The 20,966-nt window shown below is 36.7% G+C and overlaps 2 protein-coding genes across 6 annotated transcripts in view; one reads left to right on the forward strand and one right to left on the reverse strand.

Annotated features, from left to right (window-relative positions):
* The window catches only part of pitrm1 (pitrilysin metallopeptidase 1), an 827,899-nt gene that overhangs the window by 718,756 nt on the left and 88,177 nt on the right, over window positions 1-20,966 (reverse strand). The gene's annotated exons all lie outside the window — the stretch shown is intronic.
* The window catches only part of pfkpa (phosphofructokinase, platelet a), a 116,480-nt gene that overhangs the window by 78,864 nt on the left and 16,650 nt on the right, over window positions 1-20,966 (forward strand). For 2 of the 5 annotated variants that reach the window (XM_051929333.1, XM_028804105.2), the window contains 6 exons: window positions 6,813-6,883; window positions 8,980-9,067; window positions 12,405-12,557; window positions 16,590-16,754; window positions 19,008-19,069; window positions 19,238-19,349. In XM_051929333.1, the coding sequence (XP_051785293.1) occupies window positions 6,813-6,883; window positions 8,980-9,067; window positions 12,405-12,557; window positions 16,590-16,754; window positions 19,008-19,069; window positions 19,238-19,349 (651 nt within the window). Of the gene's footprint in view, window positions 1-6,812; window positions 6,884-8,979; window positions 9,068-12,404; window positions 12,558-13,903; window positions 14,057-16,589; window positions 16,755-19,007; window positions 19,070-19,237; window positions 19,350-20,966 lie in introns of all 5 variants that reach the window. The other 3 variants (XM_028804104.2, XM_028804102.2, XM_051929334.1) reach the window with 2 other exon arrangements.

Here is a 20,966-nt window from a genome sequence, read left to right on the forward strand (position 1 = left end):
GATAAAAACAATAAACGGAGGCTCCTACAACGCGTCCCAGAGTCAGTAGGTGGCGCCCAAACAACACAACCTGTGAACTAAACCTGCTCTAATCCACTGTGCCAGCGGTCTGTGAGGCATATTTGAATCACATAACGGAAATTCAGTATTAAAAGTAACAGTTGTACCTAACGACACAGCCACAGAGAAACAAAAACGAGACCGCATGGATAAAAACAATAAACGGAGGCTCCTACAACGCGCTTCACAAACACCAGAAGCAAAGAAGTCACGGCTCCAAAAAGAAACAGCTCAACTAACGGAAATACAAAAACGAGCCCGTATGGATAAAAACAATGAACGAAGGCGCCCACGCAAAGAAACCGCTTTAGTACAAATATGTTTATTTAATTAAATGAAAACTTTACCATGGCTACGACCTGTGAACTAAACCTGAGGTAAAGCGTGCACGCTATGTTGTACAGCCGCCCGAACGCGACCGCCCACACCACCACACCGGATCCGCTGCCATGGTCACTTCAGCACGCGAATCCGCCGCCGTCAGCAAACGACTTCTCGCTGATGACACAGCCATAGAAAAACAAAAAAGAGACTGCATGGATAAAAACAATAAACGAAGGCGTTGTACAGCTCCAAAAAGAAACCGCTTTAGTACAAATATGTTTATTTAATTAAATGAACTTTCCCAGGACGCACCCACCCTCCATGATATTTCATCCCTCCAAGTATCGGAGGGAACAGAAAGTGATTGCCATTCTTGGATTTGCGATTCTTTTGAGAATTGCGGGCTTGCTGGTAATGCATATAATGCAGCAATGAAGAATAAGGGATATGGGTGTTTGGGACCTCGCAAATAGAAGAGAACCTCATCTCTCTGATGTCTTATGTTTTACATACTACAACAGAATGGAAAAAAGAAAAAAGGACAGAGATTGCAGCTAAACTTACTGTTCCTGTTATCCGTTTATACAGCACTGGCTGCATCAGGAAGCACGTTATAGGCTGTAAGATAAAGGGATGAGCACATGATTCTTTGAAAGCATGAAACTGTGCTTCACAGTTAGGTAATTTGATATCCCCAGAGGTTTCTAGTTGTATAAACTGATATGCTCTGTGATGAGATCAGTAATGGCAATTTTCAACTTTGTCATACCCACCGGCTAGAAGCTGTGTAATGTGACATCTACTCTAAAAACAGTATGGTGAACAGTTAGGTTTAGGTCATCTTAACTTACAAAAGTGAACAGTAGAAATGTGACATGTCCAAAAGACATCATTGTACCTATCAGATATTGACTATGCTTTTTCTGTGTGACAATGCTAACCCCATGAACCTATTAAGTATAAAATGTGCTTTGGTGATGTATACAACTAAAATATTATATAAAAATGCTCCCATAGTCAATACAGATGTCAACAGTATGGCATAAATCTTTCCACTCTGTGACAAGAAAATCATTTAAGTAATAAATAGTAGTCCAGTTTGTCTTAAAAATGACATTCAGAATACCCAACAGACTCATAGTAACTAAGAAGTGCTTCCCAAAACTCAAGAAAATAAACAAATATCCTTTTCAGAATGTAGTGGTATGCTGAAGATGTTATATTAAGTAAAACCCTCAAAAGTTTCTGATGCAAATGAATAAAAATTGCGGCATAAAATCATACAGGTATCATATGATGTACTTTGTCGCAAGTAACTAGTGTGTCATTATTTCTCCAGCAAGAACATCCAGTTCATTATTGTTGGTAGGATGAGGCAATATGACCAAAAATCCATATCCTGGTATAGTTAAACATTCAGACAGTTTGGGTAGCTTGTTGTATAATGTATCTGCATATATTTTTTAGACTTTAACAAATAACATACATATCGATGATTTGCAATGCTTATTAATGTCCTGCTGCTCAGCTTGGTTTGATAGCAGGTATTCACGTCTCTGGCTTGAACTGCCGATAGTGTAGCATATTCTTTTTCTTACTCACGCTGCTGACAAGCACCAACAAGACAAAACATAGTTTTTACTTGTCCTTTCTGTCAGCTTTAAAAATGCATATGTTATCAAACCAAAGTTATCCAGTGTACAGTTACTAGAATGATGAAGCCACCATCAACTCACCAATCAGGCAAAATGCTCATCACTCTGGGCAGTATTTATAAAGGGGTATGCTCACTTAGTACACACTGCGGTCTGGGTTGGCTCCATTCTCCCTGTTGCATTTTGGAGCCTCATGAACCTGACACCGTTGATAGTCATAGACCGAGATGAACCGGGCAAATGAGGACACACACTTACAGTAAGGGGTAGGCGTAAAAAGTGTTCAAGTGCTTTTATTGAAACAACCCACATGAACAGTGTCCAAAACAGTGCAGTGCTTCAAATTATTCTTCAGTAAATAAATAATCCATGAGAAAAGGTGGAGGTTAAAATATCATAAATAAATCCATAAAAGCAAGGTTAAAATCCCAGAGAGTTCTTCTAAAATATGAGCCCCAATGCTGCCTTCTTAAAGCCGATGTCTCCTTTGTTTACCCGTCATGGGAACTGGCAACTGAGGAACCGCCTATTCGACAGGTACAGTGAACCTTCAAAATCTGGCTGGGGTCCCGATTGCCAGGCCTTTGGCATCCCTGGAGTGCCATGCCATGCTGCTCATGTCTCCTGCTCCATGTCCCTCAGCATCTGCGGGAGGCACCTCACATCGTGTCACACCTAGCCCCAAGGCTCACACCTGAACACCTGCCTTCATTCCATTTCGCTTGGGCTCTTCTCTGATCCTGTCTCACAATTTTTCTTCCTTTAACCTCTATTACCTTCTGGTTCTTTTTGTTTCATTTCTTGCTCTTTTGTTCTAACCCCCCCTCCCCCCAGCTGTGCTTGATTGGGTGGAAGTGGGAATCCTCGCCCACTTTGAGGCATGAATATGTGTGTGTGATCGGCCCGTGCCCATTCTAAGCCTGCCTGTTCTTGAGCATGATTATTTATTTAAAATCTGCTCTATGCCACAAGCCACTTATCACACAAACACTTCAAATACAAGTCCATGCAACATAAAATCACATTTGCCGTTTCCTTTCACATGCACAGATTTGCACATTTTATGTAGGATGTATTTAATGTTTAAATGTGCTTACAAGTGTTCCACATTTTTTTTTATCATATTGGTAAAAGTTTTTTTTTCCTGAATACTAATGTAATACAAACCACCTTTGCCACCATGTTTTTAAGAAGGAATACTAGTATACACAGAAAAAAAAAACGGTGGTGACATTTATACATTAAATGAGGAATTTTAAACTTATTTCCAACTTTGCCTTCCTTGAAATGAACGTAAAGCATATTGCATTATGGTAAAGTTTAACATAACTGCTTTTAATAAACTGACAGTATTTTTTCAGTTTATAACTTGTTTATAACTATGTTTGAAGAAATGTTTCCTTGCTGATGAAATTGGTTTCCTTTAAAAAACAACATCAATGAGGATATTAATGCTGAGGGTTTTGAAGATTGTACAGTACAACCTTGCCTTCTGGTTCTATAAATTCCCTGCTGGCATGCAGTGTTTCACACACTTTATCTTTTACGTTTATAAAGTTTAGTTGTGAAGGAAATAATATAATCAGGCGCTCAAATATTTACCCAGTCTACAAGAAATTTACTTGTTTGGATTTTTTTTATTCTTCAGTGATTTTAATGGTTAAGTACATTACTTCATTAAATGTTCTTTAATGTTGGGAAAGCATTACGACCTCAGGTGACGGGCTCTGCAATGCCAAGTAAGATTAATATGGGAACATTTGATGTTAAGGCGGCTCCATTAGTCTCCAAGTTATATCACTTAATATTTTTTTAACTTGTACACATAAACTATGGAAGCATGCTGTAATGTAGTAAACAGTGTCTTTGTAGTCATTAATCACAAATTAAAACTGTATACTTGAGTATATCCCCAGTCACTGGACATTTGATTAACCTGTTTCAATTAACTAGGAATAAGATATCTTTTGTCTTCTTATTTTCCAAAGTAGTGGTTCTTTTTAGGGTTTGTTAATAACATTATGATTACTTACATTTTGCACACAAATACTAAACACTGTTTTCTTGTAAATGTTGTCTGTTTTGGTTATTGAATTCCAAAATAACTGTTGTTCAAATCAGTTTATTTAACTGCTTCTTGCAGTTTAAGACATATTCAAATAGTCCTCTTATTTTATCACTTATTCTATGGTATTAAGTTAATTTGTTTTACTTTCATACATTTAAAATGCTGTGTATTATCCCCAGGCCCTGACTAGAATAAGCAAGGTTGGAAAATTAATGGATGGCATTACCATTTTATTCTCTTTATGGATTTTATTTTCATTTAAAGATGTCACTTTATCTTTAGCGTGTTAAACCTTTTTTCCCTTAATTGCTTCCAAGGAATATCATTTGAAACTGGGAAAAATGGTAGTGTGCCCTAAAGTCGTGCCATCATTTCTCACTAACTTGCTTTATTAGGGATCCACATAAAAATTAAATCACTCCTGTGAATAAAATATAAAAAAATGTGTTAAAATATTCTGAAAAAAAACTTTCACAAGGAAGTTCTAGCTTTGCTCATTAAATGAAGCAACAAGAAAATAAGAACATTCTTGATTAATAGGGGCTCCGGTGCAGACAAGAATTGACCCCTGATTAACACACAGAGTCATATTTCAAGAGTTAGTTTGGTAATTCCTACTGTAGTGTACAACAGAAAACATAGGATAGGCATTTTACAACGTGTTACCTAGACATAGTTTCAGAATACATGTGTGTACAGTCCATGAGTCAGCCCACTCAAAGTGCTTATTCAGTGATTGAAACAGCTGCTGTACTCATAAATCATGTAGTTTCTTCAAAAGAAAATGTAGAAAACATCAGAATATATAGAATGCAGAAGTTAAAAGCAACATGTTCAATCCTAGGAAGGCAGCAGGTCCCGACGGTGTCCCTGGACGTGTGTTGAAAAGCTGTGCAGAGCAGCTGGCTGGGGTCTTTACAAAGATCTTTAACTTGTCACTGTCCCAGGCCTCAGTTCCTCCCTGTCTGAAATCCTCCATCTTACTCCCGTTACCAAAAAAATCACACATAATCTGCCTGAATGACTATCGGCCAGTAGCGCTCACCCCGGTGTTGATGAGACTGGTCCGGAGTCATATCATGTCCTTCATCCCTTCCACCTTTGATGCACACCAATTTGCTTACAAGGCTAACAGGTTCTACTGAGGATGCTGTTGCTGCTGCTCACCATGCTACCCTGTGCCATTTGGAGCACCAGGGCAGCTACGTACGTCTCCTCTTTATTGATTTTAGCTCTGCTTTTAACACCATCATCCCTCACAGATTGGTGGGCAAGCTGCTAGCCCTGGGATTCCCGTATTCCACCTGCATATTGATTAAAGACTTCCTGACAGACCGCATACAAAGGGTTAGGGTGGGCCCTCACATCTCCTCGGCCATCAGCATCAGCACTGGCTCTCCTCAGGGGTGTGTGCTGAGCCCCCTGCTCTTCACACTGTACACACATGATTGCGCCCCCGCCCACCACAGCAACACCATCGTCAAATTTGCAGACGACACCACTGTGGTGGGGCTCATCTCTGGGGAGGATGAATCTGCCTACAGGGACGAAGTGGAGCGGCCGACAGCATGGTGCACTGACAACAACCTGCTCCTGAACACAAGTAAGACCAAGGAGCTCGTTGTGGACTTCAGGAAAAAGAAAATGGACATCAAACCACTCTACATTGGAGGGGACTGTGAGTAGGGGGGTGTCAGACTTCCGCTTCCTGGGAGTCCACATCATGGAAGACCTGTCCTGGGGTGTGAACACAGCTGAGCTGGCGAAGAAGGCTCAGCAGAGACTTTATTTCCTGAGAGTCCTCAGGAAAAATAGCATCCCCCAAAAACTGCCCTTCTATCTCTGCTCTGTCGTGAGTATCCTGTGCTATTGCCTCTGCGTGTGGTTTTCCAGCTGCACAACAGCATAGAGGAAAACACTTCAGCGGATCATAAAGACTGCTCAGCAGATCATCGTCTGTTCTTTAGCCTCTCTGGATCAACTGCACAGCTCTCGCTGCCTCAGAAAGGCAGAAAATATTTTAAAAGACTCCTCACACCCCGCTCATGACATGTTCCAACTGTTGCCATCAGGCAAAAGATATAAGAGCATCGAAACAAAGACTAATAGACTGAATAACAGTTTCTACCCTGTTGCTATTAGGGCACTGAATGCCACCTAATCACCTCCAATGCAGCAGTGCAATAAATGACATCTTACGCAATAGTGTTCATGTGCAAATAAGGTCTTATGTTGAATGTTTGTGTTCTATGTTATTTCTTTTTTATCCTTTATCCTTTTTTTCAATTATATTTTATTTATATTTTGACACCGCAGGGACTGCACCTAATTTCATTTGTTACAATGACAATAAAGATATTGTGATTCTGATTCTGTTTGTATATATAGCAGCTATAATAAAGGTAGTAATTAAAAAAGGGCTCAGATCATCAAGTAGATCTTCTGCCCCTTCCCAAAATTGAAACTAAAGTTGGAAAAAGAGAAAAGTTAGCTTAATCTTCAGATTAAAACCATTTATGACAAAACCATTAGTTGTAAATGTGTTATGTTATATTATATCACAGAACTATACTATAAAGACTGTAATATCATTACTGTATAATTGTTGAGATTAACACAAATAGAGCTCTTATGTACATGAGTTTAGGCTTGAAAAGTTACGCGGTGCATATTAATACAATCCCTTTTTTATTTCTTTGCAAAAGATAAAGGAGATTCATTGGGGAGATGTAGGTGGCTGGACTGGTCAAGGTGGATCTCTGCTGGGCACAAAACGGTAAAGGCACAATTACATTTTTTTTTTCAAAGAATAACCCATGCACGTATTTACATAATGTTGGCTAAAGTTACTGTTATTTTTGAGTGGCCTTATTATTTTTGGTTGGTATGGAAGCATAGTGATTAGTTCAGCTGCCTCATAGGAGACTGAATTCAAATGTCAGCCAACTCATCCATTGGAGTATGTGTATAAGGGACTTCTCTGGGTACTCTGATTTTCTTCTCTCATCATAAAGATGTGCAGGTTAGGTTGATTGGGGATTTTAGTTGGTCCTCTATATGTGAGAGTGGGTGTTCACATCAATGTGCCCTCCAGCAGACTGGCACCCTGGTTGGTTTCTGTTTTGTGCCAAATGTTGATTGGGTTGGCTGCAGCCATGTGAGACTGGATTAAGCTAGTCCCATTAAGGTTGAGTGTATTTTGATTGCATGGTGGCATATTTGTACAGTGGTAAGGGTTGCTGCCTTATAGTTCATGTGAACCGGATATTAATTCTTGCATTAGACAAAGTTTGTGCTAGGTTTTCGCTTTCTTGTTGGATTGTCAGGTTCATACAACACCCTAAAGACGTCAGGTTGGCAACTCAGAAATGCCACTATATTTGTTAAAGTCGTTAAGTTCGCCCTGTACTTGTCCAACATCTTGTCCATGGGTTTTTTCAGCTTTATGCCATATACTGCAGGGGCACACTTCTGCCTGGAACCTTACAGTGATATTAACTGGTTAAGATAATGGATGGGTGGATTTTCATTATGTTGAACTGAATTGTACTGCTACAGAAATACTTTAGATTTTCATCTTTTACAAGTTCTTTCAAACCAGCTGAATTTTTTTATAGATATGACAGATACTTTTACATGACTTATTAAAATATGTGGTTTACATGCACAGTGAAACTATGAAGAATGTAAAGTAAAAATACTTTCATGATCAAGCAGTGTTTCTCTCAGTAACAGTGAAAGCACATAATCAGTAAAATATTTGTGTGTAATGTTTCCAATGCGTGAATAACTTCAGCCTCCTTCAAGTTTCAATTAGAGCAGTGGTAATATTCATTTATAGCATGCAGTACAAAAGGAATCACTATTTATAAATATATCTTTACTATTTATAGTGCCTGTACAGTGACGCAGTGGTTAGAGCTCCTACATAATATAATAACTGTAGTCATTGTGGGGAGTTTAAGTATCCCTGCCAAGTACAACGGGGCCACCTCCAGGTTCTCAGTTTTCCAAAATCTGAAACATACAAATGAGCTGAGTAAGTGTGCTGTACCTGTTGACATATCCATGATTGGTTCTTCTCCTATCCTCATTCTTACTCCATCTCCTGTGTAAAATTGATGAACAGATTTTTGATGGGGATAAACATTCTATGGTATTTTATAGACGTGAAGTCTAAATTTGCACATGGTTATACTTTTCAGGCTTGAGTACAGTCAGGTCAAGTAACTTACTCATTGTGACTCGCTCTCAGCCAGACAGTTAGTCAGTGGTAAGGAATTAATCATTAGCGTTTCTGCTTTGATTCCTTAACCATTTGGCTATAAAGCCTGCTGTATACTTATGCTGAAATCATCTATGGACTGGGGAAAATTCAGCATAGGGCATTCACACTCACCCACACTCTGCCAATTTAGAATCATCAGCCTGTCTAACCTGCATATCTTTAAGGATGTTGGAGAAAGATTTGAGTATAAGGAGAGACACAGGGAGAACATGCAGACTCGGCTCTGGTAGTGCCTCAGCTAGGATGGGAACCTAAGGCAGCAGTACTACTACAAAACCGTGGTGCTACCACTGATGTGTATAATGACATTTTATTTAAATATTATTGTTACTTAATGTTTACTTACTTACTAAACGGTAAAATTTCCAAAAGAGATGAATGACAAGATTCAGTGGTTATAAGAACTTAATTCAAGTCCACTAGACTTACTGCAGATGCTCATATTTTTCTGAAATCTATTTTTTTCATGTTTATATACTTGCTTGTGTTAAGCAGTAAATTTCATAGTACTAGAATGTACAAGAATAAGTAAAATGAAACAGATTCCCTGGTGCTTAATAATCACATTGTATTACTTTCCCTAGAACTCTTCCAGCAAAGTATATTGAAAAAATCGCTGAACAAATGCGAATAAATAACATTAATGCCTTGTTAGTGATTGGTGGATTTGAGGTACGTATTCTTCACTAAGTGCCTGGTGAATTATTATTACAGATTATTTCAGGATATTTAATTTGCAATTAAATATATAATTGATAGAACTATACCTAAAGGTACATATTGTAAAAGTTTATTTTGCATTGTGTACAGCAGGAAATTTTATTGAATTTAAAATGAAATGTTTGTTAAAAATGTTTTTTGCAAGTAATTCAATTTATATTGCTTGACACTTAGTCATGCTGTATAGTGTTGCTGATAAAAAAGTCATGTAACAGTGTCAAACGTATATGGTCCAGTGCTTTCAAAGACGGAGAAACCATTGACGTAGAGTCGCATGTGACATAGAAATACTGTAAGCCATTCTCTAACGGAATAACTTCGTCAGTTTATTTGTTTTATAACCATAAGACATCCATAACATATCTAAATTAATGCAGAGTAAGCCTTAAAAATAGTAATTGCAACAAAATTCAATATAGTTTATGATATTATAACAGCATTATTACAGTATTATTAGCTTTACAAAATTAATTTGGTTTTTGTATTGTAAATTATTTAATTGGTTTATTTTATAGATTAGTGGGAAAAGTATTCATTTCAGAGCAGCAGCAGCTTAGAAGTAGTTTTACTTTTTACTTTCTCGTACTGTATACGAAATATAGGGAAAGTATTGTAATTGTCTAAAAATTTGACCTCGAGATTTTGACGCATTTCAACGTTTTAGACCTCCCCGAATGCTAAAATACCATTTTTGGAATTATGTTTGTGTATCTGTGTGTGCGTGTGTGTGTATGTAAACACGATAACCTGAGAACACTTTCAGTTAGGTCAACTAAAAGTTTGCATACAAGTATTAGGTACAAAACGTAGATTTCTATCAACTTTTCAGCTATTTCTGCTAACCAGTAGTGTTACTTTTTTATTCATGTAGCTGCAGAGCCAGATTTATTCAACTTTAATTTTATTATAACTGTTCAAGATATTATTGATTTGGTTTGTTGTTGATGTGCCTTTAATGTACATAATATAAAAATATAATCATTGTCTTGGCAGTTTACTTCTCAAATATCCATCCCCATATCTGAGTATACGAGAAAGTTTTGGGGAGACCACTCAAAATTTTTATTTCATGTAATTTTCATGGTGAACATCACTCCACAAGGTATGATATTCTTAACACTTTCAGTATAGTCTCATTAAGCAACTTAGGACCAGACGCTCAGTGCTGTGAACACCCTGATACAGTAGTTGCTGGAGTTGATAATATTTAATTAAGAGCTAACTAACAAGGGAGACATGGATCTAAATTAAAGGGGGAACCAAAGTCAAATGTCAGTAATCATTCTAAAAGGTCAGAACCAAACGTATTGTTTAAACCTTATATCAAAATTAAACAAAATCATAGTCAAAAATAAAGGTTGCAGGGTCCTACAATAACTTGGATTTTCTGCCCATAGCTTAATCTTAAAGAACTGATTTTAAAATATTTCTTTCAAGAATTTGATCCGACACTCTGACAATATAGCATGTGTTCCGCCATCTTTTAAATGTGGAGCAAGATGACGCACATGTGATTAATAACAGACAACCAGAACATTTCAAAATATGTAATGCGAAAGAATTATAAAATTCAAATTATTGTAAACATACTCATTCTTTTGTGTAAAACACACAAATATTTGCTAACTATGCCAGATATTAGATAGATAGATAGATAGATAGATAGATAGATAGATAGATAGATAGATAGATAGATAGATAGATAGATAGATACTTTATTAATTACTAGTTTGACACAAGAGAGGCATGTTGGTATGTAGACTACAGGACTAAAAGACATGTTATAGTCTTATTTAAACTCTTTTAATAAATATGAATTAAAATTCTTAACAAGTAATGAATGCTGTGCTTTTTAACTATAGATAAAATGTCTGTAAAAGTCACATTTGTAATTCATTGCACATTTAAATCCATTTGCCTACTTTTAAATGGCTTGGTTTTAAATAAGATTTGGGTTAATGGATCTTCACATAACACTGCTTGAATGGCTTTTAATGAGAAGTCAATATGTAGAGCTCAAGATAAGATGTAAATACTTTACCATTTGTTTGATTTGGAAAAACTGTATGCAACTTGTGATTATAGTGAATATACAGTAGTCCAAATAAACTAGTTCATCAGAAATATTCAGAATCCACATACTAAGCTGCTGAATTGTTAAAAAGTTCAGCTAGCAAACATAAAAGCCATACTTCTATACAAAGCAGAAAGATGAATGAACATTTGATAGCAACATAATAATTTCAAATACCAAACAAGATAAACAGTAAGTGCAGAACAACAGCGGCAACAATAAACTGTCTCTAAGTAGAATTAAAAACATTAAAGATAAACACTAATCAGCTCTAACTAACATAAGCCCAAGTCTTGAACTGGAAATAGAAGTAAAATCTACTAATGCCCAGACTATTTGTGCTATACACTGCAACCTAAAATACTCATATTTGTTATTTTCATGTATTTAGCTACAAAAAGAAAATATCATTTTCAAAAATACATTTGTAACATAAAGTTTTTGTGCATATGTCTAGAGAAAAACCCCAATATACTTAATGCTGGTTTCCAAGGGTACTGCATGGGAACTGCATTGGAAAGACCCCATTGCTTGCAGCAGATGAAACATCACCATCTGCTGGATGCTGGCTGTAATAGCTTTCTGGTATTTTTGCATTATTTCTGCTTCTGTTACAAAATAAGACTTGTATATCTTGACACTGGCATGCATCTTTTTAATCATCAGCACTATATTAGGGTTATTTGAATATGTGATTTATGGCAGTAATGCTGAACATGGAAAGTGCCATTTCACTGCTTCCATTTCTGTCACTCCATTTTTTATGTTTTCTTCATTTTGCTAAAACCTAAACCCACTGGAAACTGATCCTTTTCTTTACTTAGTCAAACAATTCATCTTGTAATTAGATGTTATGTTTGGAAACTTTTAAAGACTTCAGTGAAATGTGGAGAGCAACTTTGCTTTTCATTTCAAGGCATAACCACGGACTAAGATCCTACCTACATTGTTTGCAAATGTCAGATTTCATTTGGGATGCTTTTAGCCTTAAATTAATGTTTAGCTAAATGTTCTTATTAATTTTAGTGATGGTGTCTTTATAGAAGAAGGTAGAATAATGCACTTTCTTCATTTCTTTTACTTTTGTTTTCAATGTCACCTGGTACCTCTCTGTGTCTTACTATCTGCTGTGGTGGAAATGGCTCTCCCGTTAGCACCTGCCATGTGTTTACCTTTAATATTTTGATCTGTGATTGACGTGGCTCTGCCCTGCAGGCCTACCTGGGACTCTCGGAACTGTTAGCCTCACGTGGGAAATATGACGAGTTCTGTGTCCCCATGGTTATGGTCCCCGCTACAGTCTCCAACAATGTGCCTGGTTCAGATTTCAGCATTGGTGCAGATACAGCTCTGAACGCTATTACTGATGTAAGTCTGTCTTGGGCCTAGTGCCTAATAACATGACCACCACACTGCATTAAAATGCTTGAACTTACCAGCATCACTTTTCTCTTCAACTGTATTTGGCATCACTTGCTAGGTATTCCATCAGTGCCATAGAACATGTGTGTGCTCATCTTTGATAGAATTATAATGCTTAATAGATCAAATTGTTTAAGGAACTGCTGTAGAAGAGTGATTCATGAAATATTTCATGAGAATTGCACTGCTACAGTAAACAGCGCACACAGTGTGACCATGTCTCAGAAAAGTAATTCAATCATTGGCAACTGAGTTTCACTTGTGTGTGTGATGCTGGGACAGTAGAACACCATTGTCAAAGTCTACAGGTGAGTAGTGCTTGAAGCATGCAGTGTGGTGGCATGTGACATTACTTTTATTGTCTTGGCTGCACCTGAATTGCTTCTTAATACCTGTGTGGATGGCATATGTCTTTTAACCAAATCTGTGGTGTTGACTGATTTTTCACATTTGCTTTGCATACCTTCTAATGTTGCAGCAAACTAAGTGTATAACCTTAATTTAGTTTGTGCATGTCTTTCAAACATTGATATTATTTCAGTCAATGCAAGTGTAATAATCATTTGTGCATGCAGTGCAATTCGGTAGTTTCTTTTTGGATATAATGCAGTTATATAACTTCAGTTAAATAATCAGTCACTGTTTGCCCCAGAAACTAAACTATTACATACTTTGTTGGCAGTTGTTGCCACAGGGTTGCATACATTCAAGAAACTACCATAAAGCAGTGCGTTTAACCTTGCATTGACTCTGCAGATCTCATTCCTTTGATGTTTACAATAAACAAATCAAGTATGTAAAGGAAATTTCAAAATCACTAAAAATATGAATTTTTTCTTAATCTTAATAAAGTCATTGAGATTAACATATAACTGAAAAAGCTAGTTTGCTTCTGATTAAGACTTATTCTTTGTTATAATTCTTATTCTATCAGTCAGTGACTTTGCATTACAAATAATTGTTGGCTTAACTTATTCTTTTGCCCCTTCCAAAATTCAATCTGCTTTCCTGTACACTAATCACTCACTATGTTTCTTAAACCTCTATGTTTCCCTTGGGATGTGAATGTGCCAATGTGTGCCCCTTGTTTACCGGGACCAGGCTTTCTTCAGATCTAACGTAACACACCTGAATTTTAGCCACACCCCCTGCATTTTATCTCCTGTTTGCCAATGGGAAGCCAGGTATCCTATCACACGGAAAGAGTCACGTGTAGGGTATATACCAGTATTAAAAATATGTTATAATGCACAATACAGTACAGATCTAATGCATTTACAATGCTGCTCCAGGCATATGAAAGTTTGCTGCAGTTAAGTGAAGCACGTCTCCACTTTGAGGAGCTTTGTATCCCCATGTGTATGCTGCCTGCTACCATTAGTAACAATGTGCCTGGCACTGATTTCAGTATCGGTGCTGACACTGCGCTCAATGCCATCGTGGAGGTAAGATAATATTTCAGATTTATTTTTTTACTATTAATGGAATTGGCCCGCATTTTACTGTTTTCTTTTTCTCTTCTTACATTATATAAAATGAGTACCAGATAGCTTAAGCATGTTGCTCTCCAAAAACAATTATGTTTTAAATTCAGTGGATAGTTATTCAAAGACTTTGGGTCCTGAATGAAGTGTTTATCAGATAATGCAGCCTAGTAGTTTTAGTAAGTACTGCAGTATATTCCCAGAAATTACTCCTAATTTTCACCTATCCACAAAAGGGTTTCTGCCCAGGGAGAGATAATATTAAAATAGATGGGTTCATTTTAGATTTTTCTTTATTTTTTATTTATCTTGTTAATAATCATAATAACACATTTTATTTATAAAGCATCTTTCACATATTTGGTGTGCTTAACAAGATAAAGATAAAGGTTCATTACATAGACACAAATATACATATATAGTGTACATGACGCTGGAGATGGCTGATCTCTCTTGATTAAATGGTGCCAACACATTCTCAACTAAGGCGTCTCTCATAGTTCTGCCACAGGACATCTTAGTTGCAATATTAGAGTCACTGAATATTTTAGCACAGACCTTGTTCCCGCAGGCAGTGGACACATAGCTGTGGCCATGTCACAGACCGTGAAAAGTAGTAAGTCATTTTCATTTTTCATCCGTATTGAAAGACATTGAATGTTTCAGTTTCTTTTTAACTGGTCTGTCAGACTTAGAATAATAATAATAATACATTTTATTTATATAGCGCCTTTCCCATGCTCAAGGCACTTACAGAATAAATAAAGAACAGCAGAATATACAGTATATAGCATTGTACAAACCAGATAAATAAACAAAGAAGATTAAGACAGTAAATTCTGAAAAAAAAAACAGACAACATAATTGATGGTCTCGCGCACACATACAGGTTACATTAGCATCTTGACAGAGAAATAAACTGAGAGAAGGGTAATAAAGTCAAGTAGAGCTAAAAGCCTTCCTGAACAGATGAGTTTTGAGTTGTTTTTTAAAAGAATTCATGGAGTCAGCTGACCTGATTAATTTTGGTAGGTCATTAAGACAAAATCTCATCTTTATCCTCCATCTCATAACACATCCCAGCACAATTATAGGTTCACTGCACATCTAGTGCCACCAGTAGTAGCCACAGAGACTTGATGGACTAGTCACGTCACACGATCACGCTAGAGCCAATGATAGTGCACACCAGTGGAAAACCGATGCATAATTCAAGAGGATGGGCATAAAGACAAAATCTAAAACTGATCTAGCCTACTGAAAACCGGGACAGAGAGAGAATATTTTTTCCGTGACTGAAAATTAAAATGAAGGACAATGCCAGGAAATCCGGGACAGGTGGCAACCCTAGTAATGAACCTGTTAACCAGTTTTTCATAATAAATTTTCATTAAACATCTAATATGTCATCAAATTACCCAGAATTATTGCCGATAGTGTATTATGCTGCATGACTATCCTATCTTTTGCTGTAGTGCATTCTGGTATATGGTATGTTTCACTGAGAACAATAAAATGTTAATAATTAGTGTAGAATTTTTTTTGCACCCATCCTCTACACATTGGTTTCTCAAAATTCACACATTTTGAGAAATCACACAATTCACCCAAGCACATCCCTAATATTGTTACAATGATCTTTAGGTTTAGGTGAATTAATAAAAAGCTTAAAATAGTTGGTATGAAAACCACTGACTTTTTGATGATGAATTGCCTGAGATTATTTTAAAAATGAAATAGCATCAATGATATATGCTTATTTCTCTAAGCTGTTGTTAAATATTTAATATTCAAAAGAAACTACCAGAAATTATGAATTATAATTAGTATTAATTAGCCACTGCATGTATACCATTTAATACAGGCCATTGTAAACAATGCTTTTTTTTCGATTATTGAATGAATTATAATGTACTATATAATAGCATACTGTAAACATGTTTTTTTTGGCTACAGCACCAAAAGGATATATTTATTTATTTATTAATTGTTTTTTTTATATCCTGCACGTATTGTTTTGACACAAAAGCCAAATTGCAGCAATTTTTTAAAAGAAATTGTGAAATAGTTCCCACCCCACAACCCATGGGAAAAACAAATCTAAATTTAAATATTATTCTCACATATTATATATGTTTGTTGTTTAATAGCGAAAACAATTCAACTTTTTTTAAAAATGTATTTTAATAATTATGGTTCATTTTCTGTTTACAGAACAAAAAGATCAAGAGGTGTATCGTGGAAAACCCCCTTTACATACGCACTTTGGTGTTTTAAATATTTAATAGAATGTATCGAATTTAAAGGATATTAACTCTGATAACTGCATTATAAATTCATTTGATATTTCACATTTACTAACATGAGAGAAAAATACAGTACTAAAAGATGTCTTTAAAATAGAGTTTTAAAATAGAGCCTTGTGTAATTAGATTTTTTCCCCATGCATCATTCCTCTTGTTTATTTCTTATACGTTTGATGTTTCTGCGTTAGACATGTGACCGCATTAAGCAGTCCGCCAGTGGCACAAAGAGACGTGTGTTCATCATTGAGACGATGGGAGGATACTGTGGCTACTTGGCTAGTGTGGGTGGTCTAGCAGCAGGTGCCGATGCTGCGTACATCTTTGAGGAGCCCTTTGATATCAGAGATCTCCAGGTTTGTGTAACAGTTTTTAAATATTCATACTGCTTTTGGAGGAGGGCTGGCAAACACATAGTTGCAAGACATAATATTAAATTTTTTGATTCTAAACTCTGTTACATAGTAAGGAGAGTTTTAATTTTTTATCTGATGATACGGTTCAGTCAGAAAGAATAAATAAGGTAAGGAGGGAGAAAAAGAAGATTGGGCATTTTAGGTCAAGATTTTATAGTTTTGATAGTTCAAAATGTTCATCTTACATCTTCTTGTATGAGTCAGTTTCTCAGTAGGTTATGTTGCTATAAATTGTAACAATAAATGAGGCTCTTTTAATAAATTACTACTTATATTCAAATATACTGTGCATTTAAAACCCACTGACTATACAGAAATCCATCCATCCATCCATTTTCCAACCCGCTGAATCCGAACACAGGGTCACGGGGGTCTGCTGGAGCCAATTCCAGCCAACACAGGGCACAAGGCAGGGAACCAATCCCAGGCAGGGTGCCAACCCACCGCAGTATACAGAAATCCTTTGTATAAAAGGTATATTAAATTAGAAAACAATAACCAAAGGTCTGGATTCTTGTGTCAGTGTGATATTTCAGTTTTTCATTTTTAAACAATTGGCAAAGTTTTCTAAAATCCCGTTTTTGCTTTATTATTCTGTAATATTGATTGTTACTTGATGTGGGGGAAAAAAATTTAAATGATTTTAGTGTAAGACTGCAGCATAGCAAAATGTGTAAAAAAGTGAAGGAGTTTGAATACTTTCTGAATCCACCATGTAAAAAGCAGGAACAATGCTCAATAAAGAGTACATGTCTAAAGTGAACATTCTTTGGGTTTCAAGATGCTGTCAGTCCACTGACACTGATAAAGAGAACATTCAGTGTCCAGGAAAACGTTCATCTCTTTGGAAGTTTGAGTTGCCCTGTTAGTCCTTTAATTTTAAATTGTGGCATCAATTATGTATATTCACCATTACTTGGTAATCATTTAGTTTTTTTTTTTTTATTTCAAATCATGGAGTTACAGATTTGACTGGGATTACTTGAAAATGTTTTCTATTATCAGAAAATACTGAGTATTTTTGAAAACTGGCTTAAAAGACTGCAATTGCCAATACCGTAATCCTGGGCATTAGCATAAATAAAGCTCAGGGCACAACTAGAAATGCACTAAAAACAGACTTGAAGAATCCAGCATTTTGCAGCCTTTGAATTTGACACACAAGTAATGCACTTTTTTTGTCTAACTTTAATCCCATGGCTAACAAAAAGTATCCATCCATTATATCCTAACTACAGGGTCACAGGAGCCAATCCTAGCCAACACAGGGCGCAAGGCAGGAAACAAACCCCAGGCAGGGTGCCAGCCCACCGCAAGGCACACACTCACACACCAAGCACACACTAGGGACAATTTCGTATTGCCAATGCACCTAACCTGCATATCTTTGGACTGTGGGAGGAAACCAGAGCACCCAGAGCAAACCCACGCAGACATGGAGAGAACATGCAAACTCCACACCGGGAGGACCCTGGAAGCGAACCCAGGTCTCCTAAGTGTGAGGCAGCAGCGCTACCACTGTGCCACCATGCCACAACAAAAAATATGAAATGTGTTAAATATACCAGGCCAAAATTGGGTATTTCTAATGGTATATATTTTTATCCATCCATTATCCAGCCCACTATATCCTAACTACAGGGTCACGGGGGTCTGCTGGAGCCAATCCCAGCCAACATAGGGCGCAAGACAGGAAACAAACCCTGGGCAGGGTGCCAGCCCACCGCAGGGCGCACACACACAAACCCACACACCAGGGACAATTTAGGATCACCAATGCTCCTAACCAGCATGTCTTTGGCCTGTGGAAGGAAACTGGAGCAACTGGAGGAAACCCACACAGACACGGGGAGAACATGCAAACTCCACACAGGGAGGACCTGGGAAGCGAGTCCGGGTCTCCGAACTGCGAGGCAGCAGCACTACCCACTGCGCCGCCCATATATATTTTTTATTATTATTATTATTATTATACAGTACATTGACTAGAAATAATGTAGTAAAGTAGAAAGGCAAATATTAAATTTATCTATTTAAAACTTTATTCAAAGCTGTTTAGAAATCATAGTTTAAGTGTTTTCTCCTATTTTATTTTGTGAAGCACTGACAAATGATTACTTAAAGTTACATATTATGTTGACTAAACCAGCAGCACTGTTTGCTTTGTAACTTTTTGTGTTTTACTGTTTTTAGTCCAATGTGGAGCACTTAACAGAAAAAATGAAAACAAGTATTCAGCGAGGCCTGGTGCTGAGGTGAGTCCTTAGGATATCTTTCTTTAGTGACTTGCAGTCTGTTTTTTGTCTGGTTGAGAACTTTTTGTTTGGTCCCTAACTGAGGTGTCTACTTAATAAAGTATTCTGGCAAAACACATTTGGTAAAATTTTGAGCATTCTTTATTTCTATTCTTGTTTGTGTTATAGAAATGAGAATTCAAATGAAAACTACACAACAGACTTCATCTATCAGTTGTACTCCGAGGAGGGAAAGGGGGTGTTTGATTGCAGAAAGAATGTCCTTGGTCACATGCAACAGGTATTTAAAAACTCTTTTCTACAAGATGAATCTCAATATGTTAACAACACTGAAGTGAATTCTTTCCATGTGCTCTGAAAAGATGTATTAGTTATGTGCTACATGCTAAGTATTATGAATCTTTGTATTTTCACAAAGCAGTGTTCACCACACTCAGATTGCTTACATTTTTACTCAAAAGCTGAATATGTAAATATGATCAATTTATGAACTTGTTCTGCCGATGCTGTAGTCTTAGAATAACCAGAAGGTGAAACGTATCCAACAGTCAAACATAAATTGATAGCCTATATTTCATCAATCCAAAAATTGTAAACCCAAAATCATAGTCAGCTAGCTATTGCAAAGTTTGTTTTAACCAGAATATCCTACAAAGCACACACCAAACCAAACCACCAAAAATTTTATTTGCAGTTCAATCTCAAATACCCCAACAATCCTAGGGACTGACCTTAATGCAGATGTGTCTGTGAGGTCACACTTTGCACTTACCAAGCTGGTTTAATAATAATTCTTTGCATTTATATAGCTCTTTTCTCACTACTCAAAGCACTTAGCAATTGCAGATTAAGGGCCTTGCTCAAGGGCCCAACAGAGCAGAGTCCCTATTGGCATTTACGGGATTCGAACCGGCGACCTTCCAATTACCAGTGTAGATCCCTAACCTCAGAGCCACCACTGCACCATGGTTTGCATAGTGACAAGCACGTAATAATATAATAAAAACAAAGACATAAAAAAGACACTATACAATACTAACATCTTTATAAATTGATCCAAAAATATTTGAAGAGCAGAAATAAAATGAAAGTGAAAGAAACAAAATTACTAAAAATGTCCAGAATTATCTCAGAAAAAAATGTTTGAGGATCTTAAACTATAACACAAATATGTGGTGCAGCATCTTACGCTTACAGGAGGTTTTTTTTTTTGCTCTGGCTTCATTTGGCGACCTTCTCTATTTTTGTTTATTTAAAAGATGGCAACTATACTACTGAATAATGAACTCAAAAGGACTGAAATGATCAGTCTGTTACCGATAAACAGATCAATATAATTTGATTCACTGAAAAACTTGTAATGTGTGCCACTAATAAGAAGACCTTAGGAGAATAACATTGCACATATTACACCACTACAGTTGACTCCAATGATTGTACAAATCTGTACAAATTTCAAATGTATTGGTAGCATACCTAATGTTGACTCTCAACAAGTTCATGGGTTGTGGGTAAGTACACTAAGTGGTCAGTTAACTATAAAGATTACCTACAGAATAGTGAGTTAGTTTCCTATTTATCCTTTGAATAGTCTCGGCCTATTTGCAGCATGAAATCCATAATGTGAGGAAAGTGCAGCTAGATGATCTTGTTTCACATATGCCCCATACTCATTTCAGATTAGTTTGTGGCATATCTCTACTACAAATCACTCGTTTCCTTTCATTCCACAGAAGTTGGATTGAGTTCAATAGACAGTTGTCAACTGGGTGAGCAGAATTAACTATCATGTTCCTAAAACAATTATAGGACATTCTAAGGCTTGTAGCATGAAAACTGGTTTCACTGCTGCCATAAAGAGAAGAATATTCACACTATAATTAGTCAAGGTGTACAG

Source organism: Erpetoichthys calabaricus, chromosome 6 (assembly GCF_900747795.2).
Source record: "Erpetoichthys calabaricus chromosome 6, fErpCal1.3, whole genome shotgun sequence".
Classification (NCBI taxonomy): domain Eukaryota; kingdom Metazoa; phylum Chordata; class Cladistia; order Polypteriformes; family Polypteridae; genus Erpetoichthys; species Erpetoichthys calabaricus.